This window comes from Amblyomma mixtum, chromosome 8 (genome assembly GCF_055824585.1).
Source record: "Amblyomma mixtum isolate Tamu chromosome 8, ASM5582458v1, whole genome shotgun sequence".
Lineage (NCBI taxonomy): Eukaryota > Metazoa > Arthropoda > Arachnida > Ixodida > Ixodidae > Amblyomma > Amblyomma mixtum.
Window position 1 is genome coordinate 123,382,637 of NC_143019.1, and position 19,532 is coordinate 123,402,168.

The 19,532-nt window shown below is 44.6% G+C and overlaps 1 protein-coding gene across 1 annotated transcript; it reads right to left on the bottom strand.

Annotated features, from left to right (window-relative positions):
- Positions 1 to 1,394: 1,394 nt before the first annotated feature.
- LOC149334196 (uncharacterized) lies at positions 1,395 to 18,324 on the bottom strand. Its single transcript, XM_089555063.1, has 6 exons — positions 18,112 to 18,324; positions 15,053 to 15,188; positions 12,863 to 12,996; positions 10,364 to 10,475; positions 9,194 to 9,322; positions 1,395 to 1,997 (listed from the first exon to the last, which is right to left on the bottom strand). Exons 1-6 carry the CDS (start codon positions 18,200 to 18,202, stop codon positions 1,892 to 1,894), a joined length of 708 nt encoding a protein of 235 aa, XP_089411189.1. The 5' UTR covers positions 18,203 to 18,324; the 3' UTR covers positions 1,395 to 1,891.
- Between the last annotated feature and the right edge of the window lie 1,208 nt (positions 18,325 to 19,532).

The window sequence follows — 19,532 nt, forward strand, 5'->3', positions numbered from 1 at the left end:
GGTGCTTCAGTAATGAAGAAAGCAAATTGTCTCTATCGGCGCTGGTGTCTTTGCAGTCAATTACTTAGGGGAATAAAAATAGAGGAAAATGCATTTGGCAGGCATTATCTCCGTATGAAAAACTATAGGGGCTCTTAAGTGACCTTAAGAGTGTAATGCAATCATCACTGTGTTGCCACTATGTGTACGTGTCAGTTCTTTCAGGAATTGTGCTGCTACTGCTCCACAATCGTCGGCCTCAAAGCCGATGCTCTTAGATCATAAAGCTGAACCACGGGACGAGAGCGGACCGCCGGAGTTCGCTGATCCTGTACACACCACATTTATTGCTCATAGGGGCGCTTTCGTACAACTACGAAACACTTGTCGCTGACGCTTTCTGACGCACGTCCACACAACCAGGAGCACCTGCCAACTGACGCTGGGGGCACCGCGCCTTGATTTTCCCTTCACTAATGTACTTTGCATGGCGGCCACGTTTTCTAATTTGGCTTCCATGCGCAGATAGCTAAGAGCTCTTGGTTTCGCACAGACCTGCACACCGATGGAAGTTGAAGTGTACAGGCAAAGCTCAATGCGCGAGACTTCTAGCTTCACACCCGGGTTGTGAGCCTGCGGCGATTTCGTGGTGGTCTAATAGAGTGACGAGCGAAGCTGATGTGTTCACACCTGGGTTGATTTGTACACGGTACACTGGCGCCATCTCTTGGCGGGTCGCAGCCGCGGGTTCCGTCTTCAGGCTGCCACCGTACCCTCTTCGTCCGCTTTCCTCCTCGCGCTATCTTCGTTCAGCTAGAGCAGCGCGCTGCCCCGGCTGCGGAGCTGGTTACGAGGGACAAGGGCGACGCCGCGAAACGCAGGAACGGGCGCCAAAGAGCTGCGCTCTAAAAAAAACATAAATGAGCACGGGCAGGCAGTGTAATGTAGCACGAAGGAATCGATGGTCGCTTAATGTAACAAAGATAGTGGTAAGTGAAGCCGAGCTTCGCAGTGGGAGTTCGAAAAGGGGGAATAGGGCAGTAAGATATGGATTTATTGCACTGAGGTTTGCAACGCGGGGATGTCATAGACGCATAAAAAATATCATTGGGGACTTAGGATGACAGCGAATAAACAACGGTGGCAGCTCGGTAAAAGAAACAGGCACGAGCTTCCAGCCAGACCTCCATGATCGGGCTTCGCGGCAGTGTTTTCTAAGTCTTTCTAAACCCTACCCGCCGCACAAGCTTGAGGATAATGTGTGGTAAATCTCAACGCTGTCACACGTATTGCCCTTGCTGCGGCGGTGTAGTCTTCTTGCCGCGCAGGCAGACCTTGGCAGCATTCTGTGCGGCGTTTATAGCGAGCACGAGTTTCAAAAAAGTCGCTGAAAAAAAAACGAAAAATAGTGTCTCTTCAGTGAAATAAATTTTAATTTGTTTGAAATCTTCAGAGCCGTTGCAAAAGTCTCTAATAATGTTGAACCAGCAGTATTTTATTACATGAAATTCTTTATTGAACAGCATTGGTGATCGCAAAATGTAATAACGGGTGCGCCCAAGCCACAAGTGGGTTTGTGTGGGGTTGTATGAGGGCAAACACTTTCGCACTCGTATTTATGCTCATACCATTTATATACTAGAACATTTTGTGATTACGATCGACTTAGGCTACACGAGCAGATACCGGCAGGCGCCCGCAATGATGGACACTTCTGCGATGTCCACGAGACTTCCTGTTCGGAGCTTGCACAGCCTCCTTGCATTGTACATAATTCCCAGAAGCTGTTCAGTCGACTTCAATTGCTGCTTTAATATTTTGCCGGTTTCGCTGAGCATGTAATCTTTCTCCTCCTGCAACACGCTTACATTCTTGGTGAGAAGAGATGTCGGGAGGATGTCCTGCTGGAGCATTATTTCCCGGCAACATTGCCACTGATATCACCATGGGTTGGTGCATCGCTTCTGCCTCCTGTGGCAACATCGCTGCTGTTAGGCTCTGCGTCCTGGGGGTACATGCTGCAGAAATCCATCGTAAATACCTGCTTAGTGTGATACAATTTCCCCGGGTTCTTATCTTTGTTAGACCGCATACTAAAGGTAAAAAAGCTTAATTGAAGGGCGGGCTCATTGTAGCTTGAATTATTGACGGTCGGAAAACTGCTGCGGCCATTTTTACTTATTATTATTATTATTTATACATACTGCAGCCCTGTTGGACTACTGCAGGGGTGGGCGTCCCACATAGTTCTCTGCTACAGTAGCACTCTGCCATCCACTGTGTGCGATCACAAGTTGCCTGAATTTTTTCTCATTCCTTTGAAACATTTCTATTAGTTTGGTTATGTTGTGTTTAAAATTCCAAAGCTGCATGTGGGCTAAGAGTGGTGCCGCAGTGTAGGAATCGGGATTAATTTCGACCACCTGGGTCTTTTTCCCATGCGCAAACTTTGCATAAAGCAGGGGCATTTTCGGACGGAATATGATACACCGTCCTTGGAATCAGCAGTCAGACAACATACCAACAAAGCCACAATAGAGGATACGTTGCATTAGTTACAATGGGGGAGACAATCAAAGAACAACGCTTTGGTTAATGCTCTGAAAAAATCTGCTTTCGCACATCTGCTCTGTTTAGGCTAGTAAACAAAGAATTACAATTCGCACATGAACTATAGCGTGTTTAAAACAAACGTGCACCTGGAAGCGAGGGCAACCAACGTTGACGTAAGACACATCTGAATTAGACAGGAATGACAAGTTGGAGGCCTAATGTGAAGGTGAACCTGAGGATGGTGAGGTATAAAGCCTGAACTGGCAGCAACAATGACAACAATTGGCTTAAGCAGTTGGGCTGTTTTCGAGCTGCGATAGACTTTCTCGGTGGCATGCAAAAGTCCGTGTGTCTGGTGAACAGGCTTTTTAAATGGCTGAACTCAATGAGAGCACGGAAGAAATGTTTAGGGTATCCAGTCGTGTCAAATTTAGATTGCCGTGCACAGAGGCCTGCCGACCCATCATAATAGACTCACCGTTATTTAGCAGCAATGATTTAATAGCCAATTATTTAGCACCACGCCTGGGCCATGACTAATCTTACGGCGCCGGACGATCGCCGTGGTAGACTTAAGCTGCCACTGCTGTGCGCCCTTCCTCCAGCGCTGTACTTAGAAAAGGTATTTTGAGTGGACGGCGCCCTTTTTGGTTCGGCTGTCCTTAACTAGGCGCGGACACTCTGACCAGCAAATTTCTCAACGCATTTCCGGCATCATAGTGTCATCTTCAATATTTCAAACTTAATATGATTTCTGTCCTTCTAACAGACAACCTGCTTACAATTGTGCGCAATGTATTCCCTTCTCTTTTATTTTTTGGCTTCATTTATACTGATATCTACTTGATCTCGGTGGCATTCTTTCTTCCTGGTAATTGATAAGAGTATTCACCTTTGTGGACCTCCGGTAAAATTTTACATGAAGAACAACTGGTTTGCTCAACTCAATAAAACTTGTAAACTACCTGATACTGCCTTTTTGTTTCACATCTTAAGCATTTCCTGGGTAATAACTGCGACCAATAAAAACAGCTGCATAACTGCGTCATATCTTCGTCATTGTGATGCCGGCGTCATCATCATCAGCCGAATTTTGTTTACAAAAGCCTCTCCCAAATCTCTTCAATAAACATCTTCGTGTGCCAGCATCAGCCACCTTAATTCCGTGCTTTTCCTGACGTCATCTGCCAATCTGTCCCTCAGCGCCCCCAGCAGAGCCTTCCTTCAGTTAGAATCCGCTTCGCTACCCTTAACAACCATCGGTTGTCTTGACTTCGCATTACATGTCTTGGTTAAGCCGATTTCTTCTAGATTCTGAATGAGATATATTTAACTCTCGTTTGTTCCCAGATCTATTCTGCTCTCTTCCTTTCTTTTAGCCCTACACCTATCGTGGCAAATGGTCCTGCAGCGACCATTTACGTAACATCATTTAAAGATTAAGCAGACAAGGAAAGGTAAATGAGGGGCTCGTTACAAATATGAGAGAAGCCAACAGCCGCAGAAACCAAGGGGCACAGGGGATTTTCAATTTAATTATTTATTTTGTGGTGTTGATCAATTTATAATATTACTGAATATGTTATCGCTTAAAGCTAATTGATTAGAAAAGCAGAAGAAAAAACGACCACATGCCGCCGGTGGGATCCGAACCCACGTCCTCCGAATTACGCGTCCGGTGCTCTACCTCTGAGCTACGGCGACGGCTGTCAAACCTTCTGCTTTCGGGGGTGTTTATGTTTACAAATAACCGAGCCTGGGGAGTGTTCACCAGCGCCACCCACGTTCTTAAGCGGCGGACGTAGCACGTCCTGAGTTACCGCTGATGTGACGTAGAACGTCATCGAACGGCGAGGGTGGAAGCTGTGTGAGAACCCTCTTATGCTTCCTAAGGCATCAAGGCTGCTAGAACCGAGGCCCTCGTTAAACAATTAAGCAGACAAGGAAAGGTAAATGAGGGGCTCGTTATAAATATGAGAGAAGCCAACAGCCGCAGAAACCAAGGGGCACAGGGGATTTTCAATTTAATGATTTATTTTGTGGTGTTGATCAATTTATAATATTACTGAATATGTTATCGCTTAAAGCTAATTGATTAGAAAAGCAGAAGAAACAACAACCACATGCCGCCGGTGGGATCCGAACCCACGTCCTCCGAATTACGCGTCCGGTGCTCTACCTCTGAGCTACGGCGACGGCTGTCAAACCTTCTGCTTTCGGGGGTGTTTATGTTTACAAATAACCGAGCCTTGGGAGTGTTCACCAGCGCCACCCACGTTCTTAAGCGGCGGACGTAGCACGTCCTGAGTTACCGCTGATGTGACGTAGAACGTCATCGAACGGCGAGGGTGGAAGCTGTGTGAGAACCCTCTTATGCTTCCTAAGGCATCAAGGCTGCTAGAACCGAGGCCCTCGTTAAACAATTAAGCAGACAAGGAACGGTAAATGAGGGGTTCGTTATAGATATGAGAGAAGCCAACAGCCGCAGAAACCAAGGGGCACAGGGGATATTGAATTTAATTATTTATTTTGTGGTGTTGATCAATTTATAATATTAATGAATATGTTATCGCTTAAAGCTAATTGATTAGAAAAGCAGAAGAAAAAACAACCACATGCCGCCGGTGGGATCCGAACCCACGTCCTCCGAATTACGCGTCCGGTGCTCTACCTCTGAGCTACGGCGACGGCTGTCAAACCTTCTGCTTTCGGGGGTGTTTGTTTACAAATAACCGAGCCTTGGGAGTGTTCACCAGCGCCACCCATCTTCTTAAGCGGCGGACGTAGCACGTCCTGAGTTACCGCTGATGTGACGTAGAACGTCATCGAACGGCGAGGGTGGAAGCTGTGTGAGAACCCTCTCATGCTTCCTAAGGCATCAAGGCTGCTAGAACCGAGGCCCTCGTTAAACAATTAAGCAGACAACGAAAGGTAAAGGAGGGGCTCGTTATAAATATGAGAGAAGCCAACAGCCGCAGAAACCAAGGGGCACAGGGGATTTTCAATTTAATTATTTATTTTGTGGTGTTGATCAATTTATAATATTACTGAATATGTTATCGCTTAAAGCTAATTGATTAGAAAAGCAGAAGAAAAAACAACCACATGCCACCGGTGGGATCCGAACCCACGTCCTCCGAATTACGCGTCCGGTGCTCTACCTCTGAGCTGCGGCGACGGCTGTCAAACATTCTGCTTTCGGGGGTGTTTATATTTACAAATAACCGAGCCTTGGGAGTGTTCACCAGCGCCACCCACGTTCTTAAGTGGCGGACGTAGCACGTCCTGAGTTACCGCTGATGTGACGTAGAACGTCATCGAACGGCGAGGGTGGAAGCTGTGTGAGAACCCTCTTATGCTTCCTAAGGCATCAAGGCTGCTAGAACCGAGGCCCTCGTTAAACAATTAAGCAGACAAGGAAAGGTAAATGAGGGGCTCGTTATAAATATGAGAGAAGCCAACAGCCGCAGAAACCAAGGGGCACAGGGGATTTTCAATTTAATTATTTATTTTGTGGTGTTGATCAATTTATAATATTACTGAATATGTTATCGCTTAAAGCTAATTGATTAGAAAAGCAGAAGAAAAAACAACCACATGCCGCCGGTGGGATCCGAACCCACGTCCTCCGATTTACGCGTCCGGTGCTCTACCTCTGAGCTACGGCGACGGCTGTCAAACCTTCTGCTTTCGGGGGTGTTTATGTTTACAAATAACCGAGCCTTGGGAGTGTTCACCAGCGCCACCCACGTTCTTAAGCGGCGGACGTAGCACGTCCTGAGTTACCGCTGATGGGACGTAGAACGTCATCGAACGGCGAGGGTGGAAGCTTTGTGAGAACCCTCTTATGCTTCCTAAGGCATCAAGGCTGCTAGAACCGAGGCCCTCGTTAAACAATTAAGCAGACAAGGAAAGGTAAATGAGGGGCTCGTTATAAATATGAGAGAAGCCAACAGCCGCAGAAACCAAGGGGCACAGGGGATTTTCAATTTAATTATTTATTTTGTGGTGTTGATCAATTTATAATATTACTGAATATGTTATCGCTTAAAGCTGATTGATTACAAAAGCAGAAGAAAAAACAACCACATGCCGCCGGTGTGATCCGAACCCACGTCCTCCGAATTACGCGTCCGGTGCTCTACTTCTGAGCTACGGCGACGGCTGTCAAACCTTCTGCTTTCGGGGGTGTTTATGTTTACAAATAACCGAGCCTTGGGAGTGTTCACCAGCGCCACCCACGTTCTTAAGCGGCGGACGTAGCACGTCCTGAGTTACCGCTGATGTGACGTAGAACGTCATCGAACGGCGAGGGTGGAAGCTGTGTGAGAACCCTCTTATGCTTCCTAAGGCATCAAGGCTGCTAGAACCGAGGCCCTCGTTAAACAATTAAGCAGACAAGGAAAGGTAAATGAGGGGCTCGTTATAAATATCAGAGAAGCCAACAGCCGCAGAAACCAAGGGGACAGGGGATTGTCAATTTAATTATTTATTTTGTGGTGTTGATCAATTTATAATATTACTGAATATGTTATCGCTTAAAGCTATTTGATTAGAAAAGCAGAAGAAAAAACAACCACATGCCGCCGGTGGGATCCGAACCCACGTCCTCCGAATTACGCGTCCGGTGCTCTACCTCTGAGCTACGGCGACGGCTGTCAAACCTTCTGCTTTCGGGGGTGTTTATGTTTACAAATAACCGAGCCTTGGGAGTGTTCACCAGCGCCACCCACGTTCTTAAGCGGCGGACGTAGCACGTCCTGAGTTACCGCTGATGTGACGTAGAACGTCATCGAACGGCGAGGGTGGAAGCTGTGTGAGAACCCTCTTATGCTTCCTAAGGCATCAAGGCTGCTAGAACCGAGGCCCTCGTTAAACAATTAAGCAGACAAGGAAAGGTAAATGAGGGGCTCGTTATAAATATGAGAGAAGCCAACAGCCGCAGAAACCAAGGGGCACAGGGGATTTTCAATTTAATTATTTATTTTGTGCTGTTGACCAATTTACAATATTACTGAATATGTTATCGCTTAAAGCTAATTGATTAGAAAAGCAGAAGAAAAAACAACCACATGCCGCCGGTGGGATCCGAACCCACGTCCTCCGAATTACGCGTCCGGTGCTCTACCTCTGAGCTACGGCGACGGCTGTCAAACCTTCTGCTTTCGGGGGTGTTTATGTTTACAAATAACGGAGCCTTGGGAGTGTTCACCAGCGCCACCCACGTTCTTAAGCGGCGGACGTAGCACGTCCTGAGTTACCGCTGATGTGACGTAGAACGTCATCCAACGGCGAGGGTGGAAGCTGCGTGAGAACCCTCTTATGCTTCCTAAGGCATCAAGGCTGCTAGAACCGAGGCCCTCGTTAAACAATTAAGCAGACAAGGAAAGGTAAATGAGGGGCTCGTTTGTATGTATGTATGTTTGTATGTAAAGATGTATCTTTATGTATGTATGATGTTTGTATGTAAAGATGTATCTTTACGTTTGTATGTAAAGATGTATACAGCGACAGCCGCTTCAAAGAATGACCGAGAAATAAAATACTGACGTTACGGCGCCTTCTGAGACTGCCATTTTGCATTCAGCGAGTAGCATGGCTGCTCCAAGTGGGTAATCAGAATGCGAAAGGAAGCGCATCGTATCTCGTAGACCGAAACAAGGTATGGGGTTGCGCTTTCTTTGCTGGCATTGAGATGCTCCCCCCTGATAAAAATAGCTGAATTAAAAAGAGCATAAAATTGTTTTCCGCGATGGCTTGCAAAAGTGTTTGTCCTACGCCTGGCTACTTGATACGTTATCATGTGGCCGCAGCCTTTCCTTACCTTCTGGGTGCACCACTCTTTAGCCGCTCTATGCCGCAATTGAAACTGGGATACTTTCGGGTACTTCAACATGCTCGCTTGCTTTAGGTTGCGTAGAGAAACGTTAGAAGTTTGGCCGCCATAGTCTACATATTCTGTATACTGGCACACTTATTCTGGGCTACGAGCTAAGAAACGCCAATCGTGACTTTTTTTGCCATTGGAGATAGAAAAGTTTGCGTCCCATTCTAATTCACAACTGACCAGTTATAAAGAATATTTATTCAGCCGAATTTTTTACTTTCCCGAGCTCCCCTTTAGGATGTTTCTCTTTTGTCGGGAGGGGGAAGGGAGAGGGTTGAGGTTTGAAGTGTAGCAGTACCAGTAAGTAAACATACTAGGCAATAATATTTTCTATATACCCGGCCTCTATGAGGGACACAAGTGTCCTTAATGTGAGTAGTGCGCCAAATAACGATGCAATCTGTGGCTAGTCAACAAACCAGCCGGAAAATACGTAGGAATTGTACTATATTACCTTCTATTCAAATTGTTTCGGTGAATTAAGTATCATTTTTACACAATGTTTTGACACCCAAAACTGCACTGAATTAAAATTTTATATGCATGAGAGCATTCCTTTCAGCAACTGCTAATAACATTTCATAAAAAACAGCTTGGGCGTACAGGCTAGCGTCAATCTTCTACACACATTTTGCATTTCATAAGAAAACATGCCCTCTTGCCCTCTTTTGTTATATTCAGTGATTCTCAGCAAGCAAGCTTGCAATCTAAGGCGAGGTGGCTATAGTAATAACTTGTGGTAGCTGTGAAAAAATCCACGCCTAATGTCCATACCTTTGGCAATCGTGCAGCGAGTCAGCAGTATCCAGAGTCCTGGTAACGAATTTCTTGGTAAATTCCAGAGACCAAGGGCACTCGGGAGTCCACGAGGTTTCGTAGCAAACTCGCTCAGCCTTTAACCACCTGAAGCAATTAAAAGTGTGGCACTTGAAGTAGCATGAGGAGAACAAACAATAGAAAGTGTCTTCTTTTTACTTTAGATCTAGAAAACCTGTTGAAACAGGTGCGCTCCGATCTCAGTCATGGTACTGGGAAAGGATAGTCACAGTTGGCATATTGAACTAAGTTTATCAATTCAACCGTTACGACTGGCACTGTTGAGAATTCGGAAAATCATAAGTTATATGCGGCATGAATTCATTATTTAGAGTTCGCTGCTGAAAATTTCAAATTAAGAAGGGAGAACAGTGCTGAAAAAACGAAAAAATTAACATTTCAATGAGATTTTACATTGCTCTACAGCTTTCTCACCGCTCTCCTCTTGCTATAGCGTGCATTTTCTATTTCTTGGCTGCACACTATTTCTCTGCCAGGCCGAAGTCAGTGCATTATCCAAGGTTAGAGTCTTCGTAAAGGTAAAAACAACCGACCGCCTGCAGGCATGCTGTATATTTTATTGCCGTTTCATGGTGAAGAGAATGCATATAACATTTCACTGCTGTCCTAAAAAGTTTTGTATACTTCTTCATAATTTATTTTTGCACATTTTTATTTCAGAGACCATTGCTGGTCAGTAATGATCCCCAATACATTCCTCCTGTCAACTACAATTAGCAGCATCTCTTATAGCCTATCAGTGGAGTTGTATCCTTTCCTATTGTTTTAACTCAAGCTCTGCCCTTTCAGTGAAACTCCCTTTGGTAGAGCAGTGTCCTAGAAGAGGCATCTCTAATATTTTCGCTAACGATTTATTAAGGCTCCGATCGCCATGAGCAATCCATCGACACCTGATTGGTGTCTCCTTTCGAGTTCGTACATGGAAGCACAGGTATGGCATCCAGTCCCAAATGAAGCTGTTTCTTTGCCCGTCAAAATCATCTGCACTGGCACGGTATGACTGATGGAACCGATGGCTGCACTAAGCACGCCAGAATAAAGTGAAGAGCACGCACGCACTTCAAATGAAATGTCGCTCTTCGCACAACATTTTGTTGCAATACTCACTTGCACAATATTTCCTCGAACCTAGCATGGCTTTGACTTATGTTGCCGTGATGCTCCACCATACATGCCCGCATTTTATCCGGATTCGTGCAATTCTTGGCTGAGATGGCAACTGCAACAGAAGTTACGGAAGTTCATTTTATTTTGAATTACTTTTAAAAACATTCCGTGTCTGAATTAGTCTGCCGACCTCTGGTAATCTCATTAACGTGAACAGACGCGAGCCCGGGAACAAAGTGTATATATTATCAGACAAGGGGCTGCTTATATAAGGACAGGTACAAACACGAGCATGCGCACTTGGTACCGTAAGGGCACGTGTTAACACTACAGTTCGCATATTTGAAGATAACGTCTCCATTAACGGGCCTCTCAAAGGTGAAAAACTCCGTAAAACTCGGTGGGAGGAAGTCGCTAAGACAAAATGAAGTGCTTCGTGGTCAGCGCAGGATTTGTGTTTGAGAAAAAAAAAACTGATTTCCATGTATATCAGTGCTATCTCTGCAGCATCTTTTGACTTTGTCCTTGCTATAAGCGTACATACCAGGAAAACATTCTAGGCGAAGCAATGACGCTTGCCAACCCCGCTGCGTAAACATTGTCACAAGAAACCCTCAACGTGCCGTAGCTGCCTTGACATATGAGCGGTAGGCGGTTGTCATTTCAATGCGGCAAATCACATGAAATCTGCTCCTCAGAGCAGTTAGTTAATGCTGTTATTGGAATTGCGCGACGATTCGTCACTGCCGTAGTGCAGGTTCATTAATATGGCTTTGGCCTGCTACCCCAAGCGGGCCCTGCATGCAGAATTGAGCAGATTACTGATCTCGTCTCTTCCCTGCCCTAAAACGGCTCCTGGACGACAGCATTTGCACAGCATTGAATTAGTCAGTATCGCTTCGCCTAAAAGAAGCGAGGTCGAAGATAGCTGTAGTTAATCGTTAACATCCCGAAAGCTTGCAAAGCTAGAAGGTCGCTGGAAAGAAGAATTGTATCAGAGAAGACTTAGTTGTTTACCAATAACTTTAGTCCCATTAGATATAAAGGAATGACAAAAAATTAGAAAAATTTAAGCATGCTCCCTCCTTCCGTTTTTGTTCTCGTGTGGTGGTATATTTCGCCTTTATGTGCTCGTTGGATAACTTGGTTGTAGTCTGCGCACCATAGTTTGCTATTCGTTATGTCTATCAGTAGGTATTGGTGTGTGAGCAGCAATGTCACCTTACTGTGTAATCCACCAGGGGACTTTCGTTCGCAAAAGACGACTTTTGCCGTAGTAACCTTTGTCTCGAAGCTCGTTAAAATTCTTGCTTTCTTTGTCGCGTACCTTGTCTTTCTTGTTTCATAAGAATACTTCAAAAATCGCAATTCTGGTCTAGTGCGGTACGCTTTTAATTATGATGCAAAATTTAGGTTGCCAGTTCGCACACCTAATAAAGAAGTAGTCTTCGAGGTCAGTGTTCTGAACATGGAATCACAATAGAATTATCCCTAGAAGATTGAGACACGTGTACTCAAATAACCTTGATTATTATTTTGGCTGTAAATCATATTGAGTGGAGAATGATACGATAAAGCAACCAAAAATAATCTCATTGCCTTACAGTAAATTCGATTAGGACGGCTCATATTTGATAATAATTATTTTCCCTGTGGCTTTCATAATTCCATCGCTTTTCTGAATACCGCACTGCCATCCGGGCACATTGCCTGCCGTGATGCTGAAAGTGCGGCAATTAGAAAAAAAAGCAGTAATCAGGCGTTTAAATTTTAAAAAAAATCTGGCCACCGTCTGTGCAACACTGTACGAATGCCGATGATTAGCTACGTCAGTAATTCAACATAACTTCAAAAATTTAATAAATCTGTTCTAGCTAAAGGTTCACTCGTATCCCGTGACCATCTTGAGGCTCCCCCGACTGCTTGTCACTACAAAACAAACAAAAGGAAACGATGAACTCTCCCACAGGATACGCCTGCAGTGCATAAAGAGAGTTCGTCTTACCTCGGTGTGTTCTAAAAGAGGCGTATGCTTTTTATTTAAATGGAGACATATGAAGCAAGCGCGTTTTCAGCCGTAGAATGCGTTTCCTCTTACATCTATCATTTTTCACATAAAGAAACCAAGTATTTAACGCGTTACGAGTACGAAACTTAATCATAGTTACCACATGGAAACTGTATAGCGCTGGAACATAAGAAAAATTATGTTCCCACTACTAAAGCTCAGCAGTGTTCCTGGTTTATTTCCTGCGTGGCTTTCTCCTCTGGCACCCAGTTCACTAATCTAAATTTTTTACCGCCTTGAATTTCAATATATTTACAACTCGCGTACCCGACCAAGAGGTCTAATTTTGCGCAGTCTAAGAATTATCAGTTAAGCTAATCATCGATGTTCTCGACTAAGAAGTATTAGATCACAGTTCGGTTTTCAACAAGCCCCAGCTTAGACCTCACAGATCAATCAACATCAGCGTCAATCTCAGCTCAGTGCCTTACCTTTCAAGGCCTCAGTATCACAGACCAAGGCGCGAAACGCTCTGTAACCTTCCTCCCTTCGAGTGAAGTTGCTCCTCATGGACTCGGGACAGCGGGCGAAACCGGCGTAGCAGGAAGACGTCTCATTAAAGGCGCTGCAATGTATAACAAATTGCTTAAGCTTCGCGCAATGTTCACGAAAAGTATTCAATGCTAGACAATGAACTACTTTAGGCGATGTCAACCGAACTAACGTTTTTTTTCGTCATGGATGCAGCTGAAAAACTGGTGACCGTCCCAAGGCAATAGGAAAAGGTGCCTTCTAGCTTTTGGTCCCTAAATAATTTTGAATATGCCGTGAGCTTTACCGTTTTCTTGATAACAAGCGCAGGAGCGGCATTGAAAATTTGAAAGTAACCAGATTACTTGTCAGAATTTTTCCCATTGTATTTCTTGCGTTTCCATGATGAGAAAGGTGGTTCACATAAAATGTTTGTTAAGTATTGCTATGTGCTGGCTAAATGTGTCATAAAAAGTTAGGACTTTCGGACCGGTTAGTGAATACATTATCTTTGAGGCGACCTGTCGTCGCTCTTCTTCTTTTCTTTTGTTTATCATTTCGGGGCACAGTATCTTTTTTTCATTTCTGTGCATCATTTATCGTTTCAGTGCGCAATATCATTTCAGCGCGCAAATTAGGCCTACTGTTGAACATAGACGTTTTTTTATAAACACTGCGAGCAGCGCCGTATTCAAGAGGGAATTACATAAAAAGCTGCGAAGGCTATTTTCTGCAAAGCAAACTGATGCAATAATTCCTGTCACCAAATTTTCTCGTTGCTTGTGCGAAGCAGTAGTTTGTAAATTCAGCTCAAATTTTTTCAGTGAGAAAAATAGCGCTTAAGGGCCGACGATGTTCTCATTGCTCAGACGTGAAGTTCATACGAAATGGCGCTGAGAAGCTTCTCACTTGATAACCTGAAGAGTAGAAGCAAAATTTTGTAGTATAAAGCGCTCTTTGATGTTGTAGTTGGCAACCTGCGAAGATAAGTTACTTGAAAACTTATTTCCACATTATACCCAGTCCCGAGAATTCGCTGCTTACCAGATACACGTGACAAACGTTTCTCACGTGGCACTGCGATGTGTTAGGCGTCATTACATAGTATGTAGGATCCAGAAATTGGTAATTCAAATTTATGAGACAACTTAGATTAAGTGCCATCAAATTCAGCGCATATTCCGAGAACAGGGCGCAGGGCGGAGAAACAATGTCTCCTGCGCGCGCCTTTAAAACAGTGCAAAAGAAACCCCAGCGAGCGGCAAAGCTTTTGTGTGTTCCAGCTGTTGTTGGTGTTGCTGCCCTCTCCAGCTCACTTGTCGTCGCGGCGCCAAAGGAAACATGCATGCGCTCCTTCGGACGGAGAACCGAGAAGATTGGAGTACATTGTATTAATTGCGAACGGAGAAGGGATAGAATTGAGGGTGCTTTGTTATGTCCTCCCCACTTCGCTCGCGTTCTGGCGGCGGCAGAGAACTCGAATTTTCTGGAATCCGGTCTCCACGCCTGACCGACGGGGACACGCACCCGGCACGACAAAAAGAAGGAAAGTGTACAGCTAATACTGTGTGTATGGGCGGACCTGCATAGGCGCGAAGAACGAACAGACGTCTATATATGAAGGGCGCTGACCGCTGTTAACTAGTCCAATCTGCCCTCTAAGCTTCAGAGAAGCGCGCCCGCTCGACTCTAGTGGCAACACCACTCGCCCAGCCAATGAACAGCCAGGTAGCGTGCGCCAGCATGCGGGACGATCGTCATCCTCCTGTCGTCGGACTGTGGCAGTGCCCGGAGAACAAATTTGGTTTTGTTTGCTTCTCTCTCGTGTTATTCCGCCGTAGGAGCAATATTTCTCTTCTGTTGTAGTCTCTCGAGTGTGCTACTTTGCAAGAGTTGCATTGTATTGTAAGTCACCTTGTAGGTGTTCGTACGAGTGACCAGGAAATCTTCTGTATACACTCTTTGTTGTATAAACATTGTTTTCATCATCTGTATATCCTTTTGTCAGGTTATCGCAACTTTCAAGGAAAACGTTTTTTTTTAGACTAGAGCCAGAAAGCAAGCAGAAGGAAAGGGGTCAGAAGATTTCATATGTTTTTCAGGGTAGGTGCAGGCAGTGCAGGAAGGGAAAAAATAATAGAAATGACTACCTGCAAGCCTTTATGAGGGCTTCCTCGTCGAACTGGCCTTCGTCATTCCTCTGAAGCTCAGGCTTTTGAAATACATTGTCGTACCCTGTGTAGCAGTCAGAAATTCCCTCTTTCGTGCATTCCGTCAACTCCGGTGCTGAAACAAGTTAATCACAGGGATGTACACGCAGTGCGCAATGGACCACGAGGGGAGATTAATGGACAGGTCTATCGCTGCCGATTTTAAGATAACTGATCCCGTTTTACGTAGAGTACGAGAGGTTTATTTATAGAGAAATGAAGAGAGATAGGTTTGCCTGATGGAACATCTGGCCTGCTCGTATGCTCTCCGGAATGGAAGATGGAAAGAAAAAGGATTGTGATGGGCACTGATGTGGGCGCACAAAAAAAAAGTTACAAACTGATCATCTGTACACTAAACACTGATAACTGCAAGTGCCGGAGATTATAAAAGCTCTTTTTTTTTGTTTATGCTGCTTCCTGATTCGCTCTTGCGTTTTTCTGGCGCAGTCATTAATTTTTCGCATACCGGTCAAGGTGACTAGGTGCTTATCTTTAAGGAAAAAGAAATTGGATATCCTTTGATGCTGTACCTTGTGGTGCGTAAAAAACTTCAGTATTGCTCGTTCTCATATGGCGATAGATTCCTTAAAAAATGTACGCCTTTTATAAACAAAGACAGTGGGATTTCTACTGGCTCAACGAATTGTTGTGGTAATTGTTACTTGTTGGAAGTACAATAATTTTAGCACAGCTGCCCAAAATACGTCTAAGAAATATGCCGCTTCAAATAAAACACAGGAATATCTAAAACATATACTCTATTTACCAGTCACGAGAAGAAAAGAATAAATTGTGGCCCGAATGCAGTATATTCGGTCAACTAAGCCGAAAGCTTCGTTGCTTTAAATCAAGGTTTTAAATATGAAGGCCAATGCAGAAAATTATGGGCTTCTGAAGAAAATTATTTCTGTAGGTGATGGCATCAATTCTAAAGATTGTGGTCTGTCTTGTGTTTCCTTCCTGTTGTTAGTTTTTGCTTCTCCTGACCACTCTCTTTCCTTATTTTTTTCTTCCTCGGTTTTTGGTGAAACTCAGAGTTTAACACCAAAAATATATTTCTAAGACGCCCACTTTCAGTTCCATAATTTTTTTTAATATGGTGTACTGTCTGCCAGGATACGGAAATAATAATGAACCTTGCACTGTAAGCAATTTTACCTCGGATAAGAGTGGCACTTTGTACGAAGTTATATATATATTTTCCCTTTGACTGTTAGTACAGCCTATGGTGTGCATGAGTTTGCTAGGCTCCGCACCCTCGGTTCGTCCACTCTCTATATAATATAATAGCTGCGGTTTATTTGATAACTTTCGGCGCCTACACCGAGGGACCCCCTCTATTCACGCGTACTAAGTAGTACTGAACTCTGGCCCCAGCTTTTTTTTGTTGTTATTAACGTTCTTACTATTGTCGACGAACCTGTCAAAATTCAACTCGCAGCCGACGGATGCGCTTCCATGGATAAATAAAATAAGAGGAACTGATGATCAGCGAGCAACTCTATTAGTTGAGTTGAAAACACCTAAAACTGGAGGAAAAACAAGGGCATACAACTTTACTGCCGGTATAGGTATATTTTGCACACTTAGTAACTGTGAAAGCATTCCACCAGTATTCTTATTGCATTTTGGACTAGCTCTTAGTAGCAAATAATGAAAATGTTTTGGAGCGAATTTGTAATGACCCGGGTACCAGAATACCCATAACTGTGACATGTGCTTCTCTACCGCTCCCAAACTATGCCTATTAGAGTACAACCTGAAGCATGTTTCCAAAGAATTCTAATAACATGCGTCTACGTTATTCACAAAGCCTAAGTTAGGGTATGCCTGTATGTTGTGCGAGCCACATAGTGTGTAATATATACACTCCGGATAATTCAGACGTCGGAGTTCATTTCAATCTCTCAAAGTGCGCTTGATCAGATTATGTGAGTGAGATAATGAGAGCTAGCGAATTAGCAGCCGTCCACGGAGCCCCTTGGGTTTCCTTTCGCACCTCTATCGCAACTCGCGATTGGATCGAGGTCGCACATATGTCCACTTGCTACAATATATATCTAACTCTGATCTAATCTAATATTTTGAACTCTCATTTTTTTAAACACTCATTAGCACGAACGATATTTTCCCCTCAAGATGATCGTCGATTGAAATAACATACCTGTCTGTTATCTGCAATGCCTCGCGACACCGGAATTTTGCATTCAGTGCTTCTCAATTTTTCCGTTATGAACCATTAATTTTTTTCTTTGAACATCTCAGGGTTAGAGCTTAAACTTACGGCAACAAAGCACTGTGTACCTGTTCTTGTTTGCTTTTGTAGGAAAGTGACTGTGTCTTTAGTGGAGCTGATTTTTCTAAGCTTCTTTTTTAATATTAATTTTACACCTTTTATGCATGCAACTTCTGCTCGCACCGTCGCAGGTTGTATCTTTTAAAAGTAGATAAAGGATGCGTCTCACATCCAGTAGCTACTTCAACAACGTCTGCACTTAGTGTAAATGCATCGAATTTCCTAGAAGTCCCATTTATGTCTTACCGCTGCTTATATCGTTCCTCAGTAGAATATTTCAAATAAAACTACGCCGGAAGTGCCCGAGCATTACGCTTAGAACCAGGTGATTTTATGCGGATATCCATAGTCTTACATTAAAACAAGCACTTACAGGCAACAAATACTTATATTCCTGTTTGGAATTTCAAAGCGGGGTTATGTGTAAAGAAAACTCTTTATCTTATTCGCTGCAGGCGCTATGCTTTGCATATGAAAGGGTCTCTAAACTAGGCTGACAGAAGCACAAAATATCTTCTTGCCTGTTTGTGCTAGCCTTTCTTGGCAGGGACCTATTTTGCGTAGTTTGCTTATTTGCTGGTATTTGTGCGTTTTCTCGCCACGTGAATTGTCAGTTGTTCTGAACATTTTCTTCTGTTCAAGTAACAAAATATCCCAGAAAAAAACAGTCGCCTAGTGCCTGTCTCTTCAGGGCACTCACCTTCCCCGGCGGTGACGATGGCATGGAAGCTTAGCACGAATGCAACAGCGCAAAATGGTGCGCGCAGATTGACAATACTCGGTGCAGCCATGTCGCTTTGCTGAGTGAAGGAACACTGCGCTATCCTCTTTCAGCAACAGCTGCAGCTATGTAACCAGTCAGCACAATGCCTGAAAATGTGCGTGTTCTTGGCGAGCTGCCCGCATGCTCCCAAGGCAAAGACCTCAATCGGAGCTTTAGATTGATACCGGTTGCCGCCCCCATCCGTCGGAGGAAATTCCTAATTACACCCCGGCGGACGTGCGTTGCTCCTTAGGTCCAAAAAGAGCCCATGAAGGAAATTGTTGGCACAAAACATCCGTTGATACGGTGTGAACCGGCTAGAAATAAAAGAAAATATGGTTTCCTGCCAAGCTTTCAAGGACATTTCGCGTTCGAAAGTTAGAGCGAAGGATTGCAAGCAACTGCAAGAAAGCCGTCTATTAAGTTGTGAAAGAGATTTGAAGGCACCGCTATTCGCTGCTAACAACGAGATGTGGGCTTACTATGCAAGCACCTAACATGCAAGACACGCTACCAACTCGGCCTCACGGAAACATTGCTTTTCGACACAAGTTTCCCATCAAACACGTGAACCCGACTCGCGTCCCGAGTTACAGCGGTGGTGATTCTGACCCTGCTGATTTATAGATGACTCGTGAGAAGAACATTTATAGCCTTCAGGCAAAAAACCAAAGCCATCCTTCGCAAAATTCTTCGCCTACCATACGACGGCACAATGGCAAGGTTACCGGGCTGCCTGTTGGCCTTCAACGGCGAGTAGGAGGCGTAAGGACCGCAGATGATCGAAACGGGAGTCGTATTATGAGTTGAAAGCTAGAGCGACCTCCTTTCGTAGCCTTTAGCTCCTTGAAGGATTAAGGTAGGCTTGCAGTTATGTTTTATATAACTGATCATGACGAAAGGCTCCGCGTTGTCTTGACATCCATATGTGGCATAAAGGCTGCTGCAAAGTTACTGGCGGGAACTGAGGCGCAGGTCTCTGTTTATCTCAGCACCTGCAACAAAATGGCGCTAAAATACGGATCAACGAATGATAAGAAGGGACGCTACCAAGTTACGTTCTAACGCGACAGCGTTAAAGGCCCAGCTACCGAGAGAATCCGGTGTCGGCGATGACGGCGTTGTGAGCTAAAAATCACTGGCATCACTGTCTGGTGGTACTCAGAGAGCAGCTTAGGAGGCAGCTGGCCACCCAGGTCACGTCACCTTGCGACGTTATCCCAACCTGTTCTCGGGATAGTGACAAACTGCCCACCGTGGCAGTTAGCAGTTAAATTAATGATTTGTTGCTCGGGAAGAGCAACCTGGGTTGCACAGGCCCACCGCGTAGGGCAGTGGCGCATCACTTAACCGCTGCA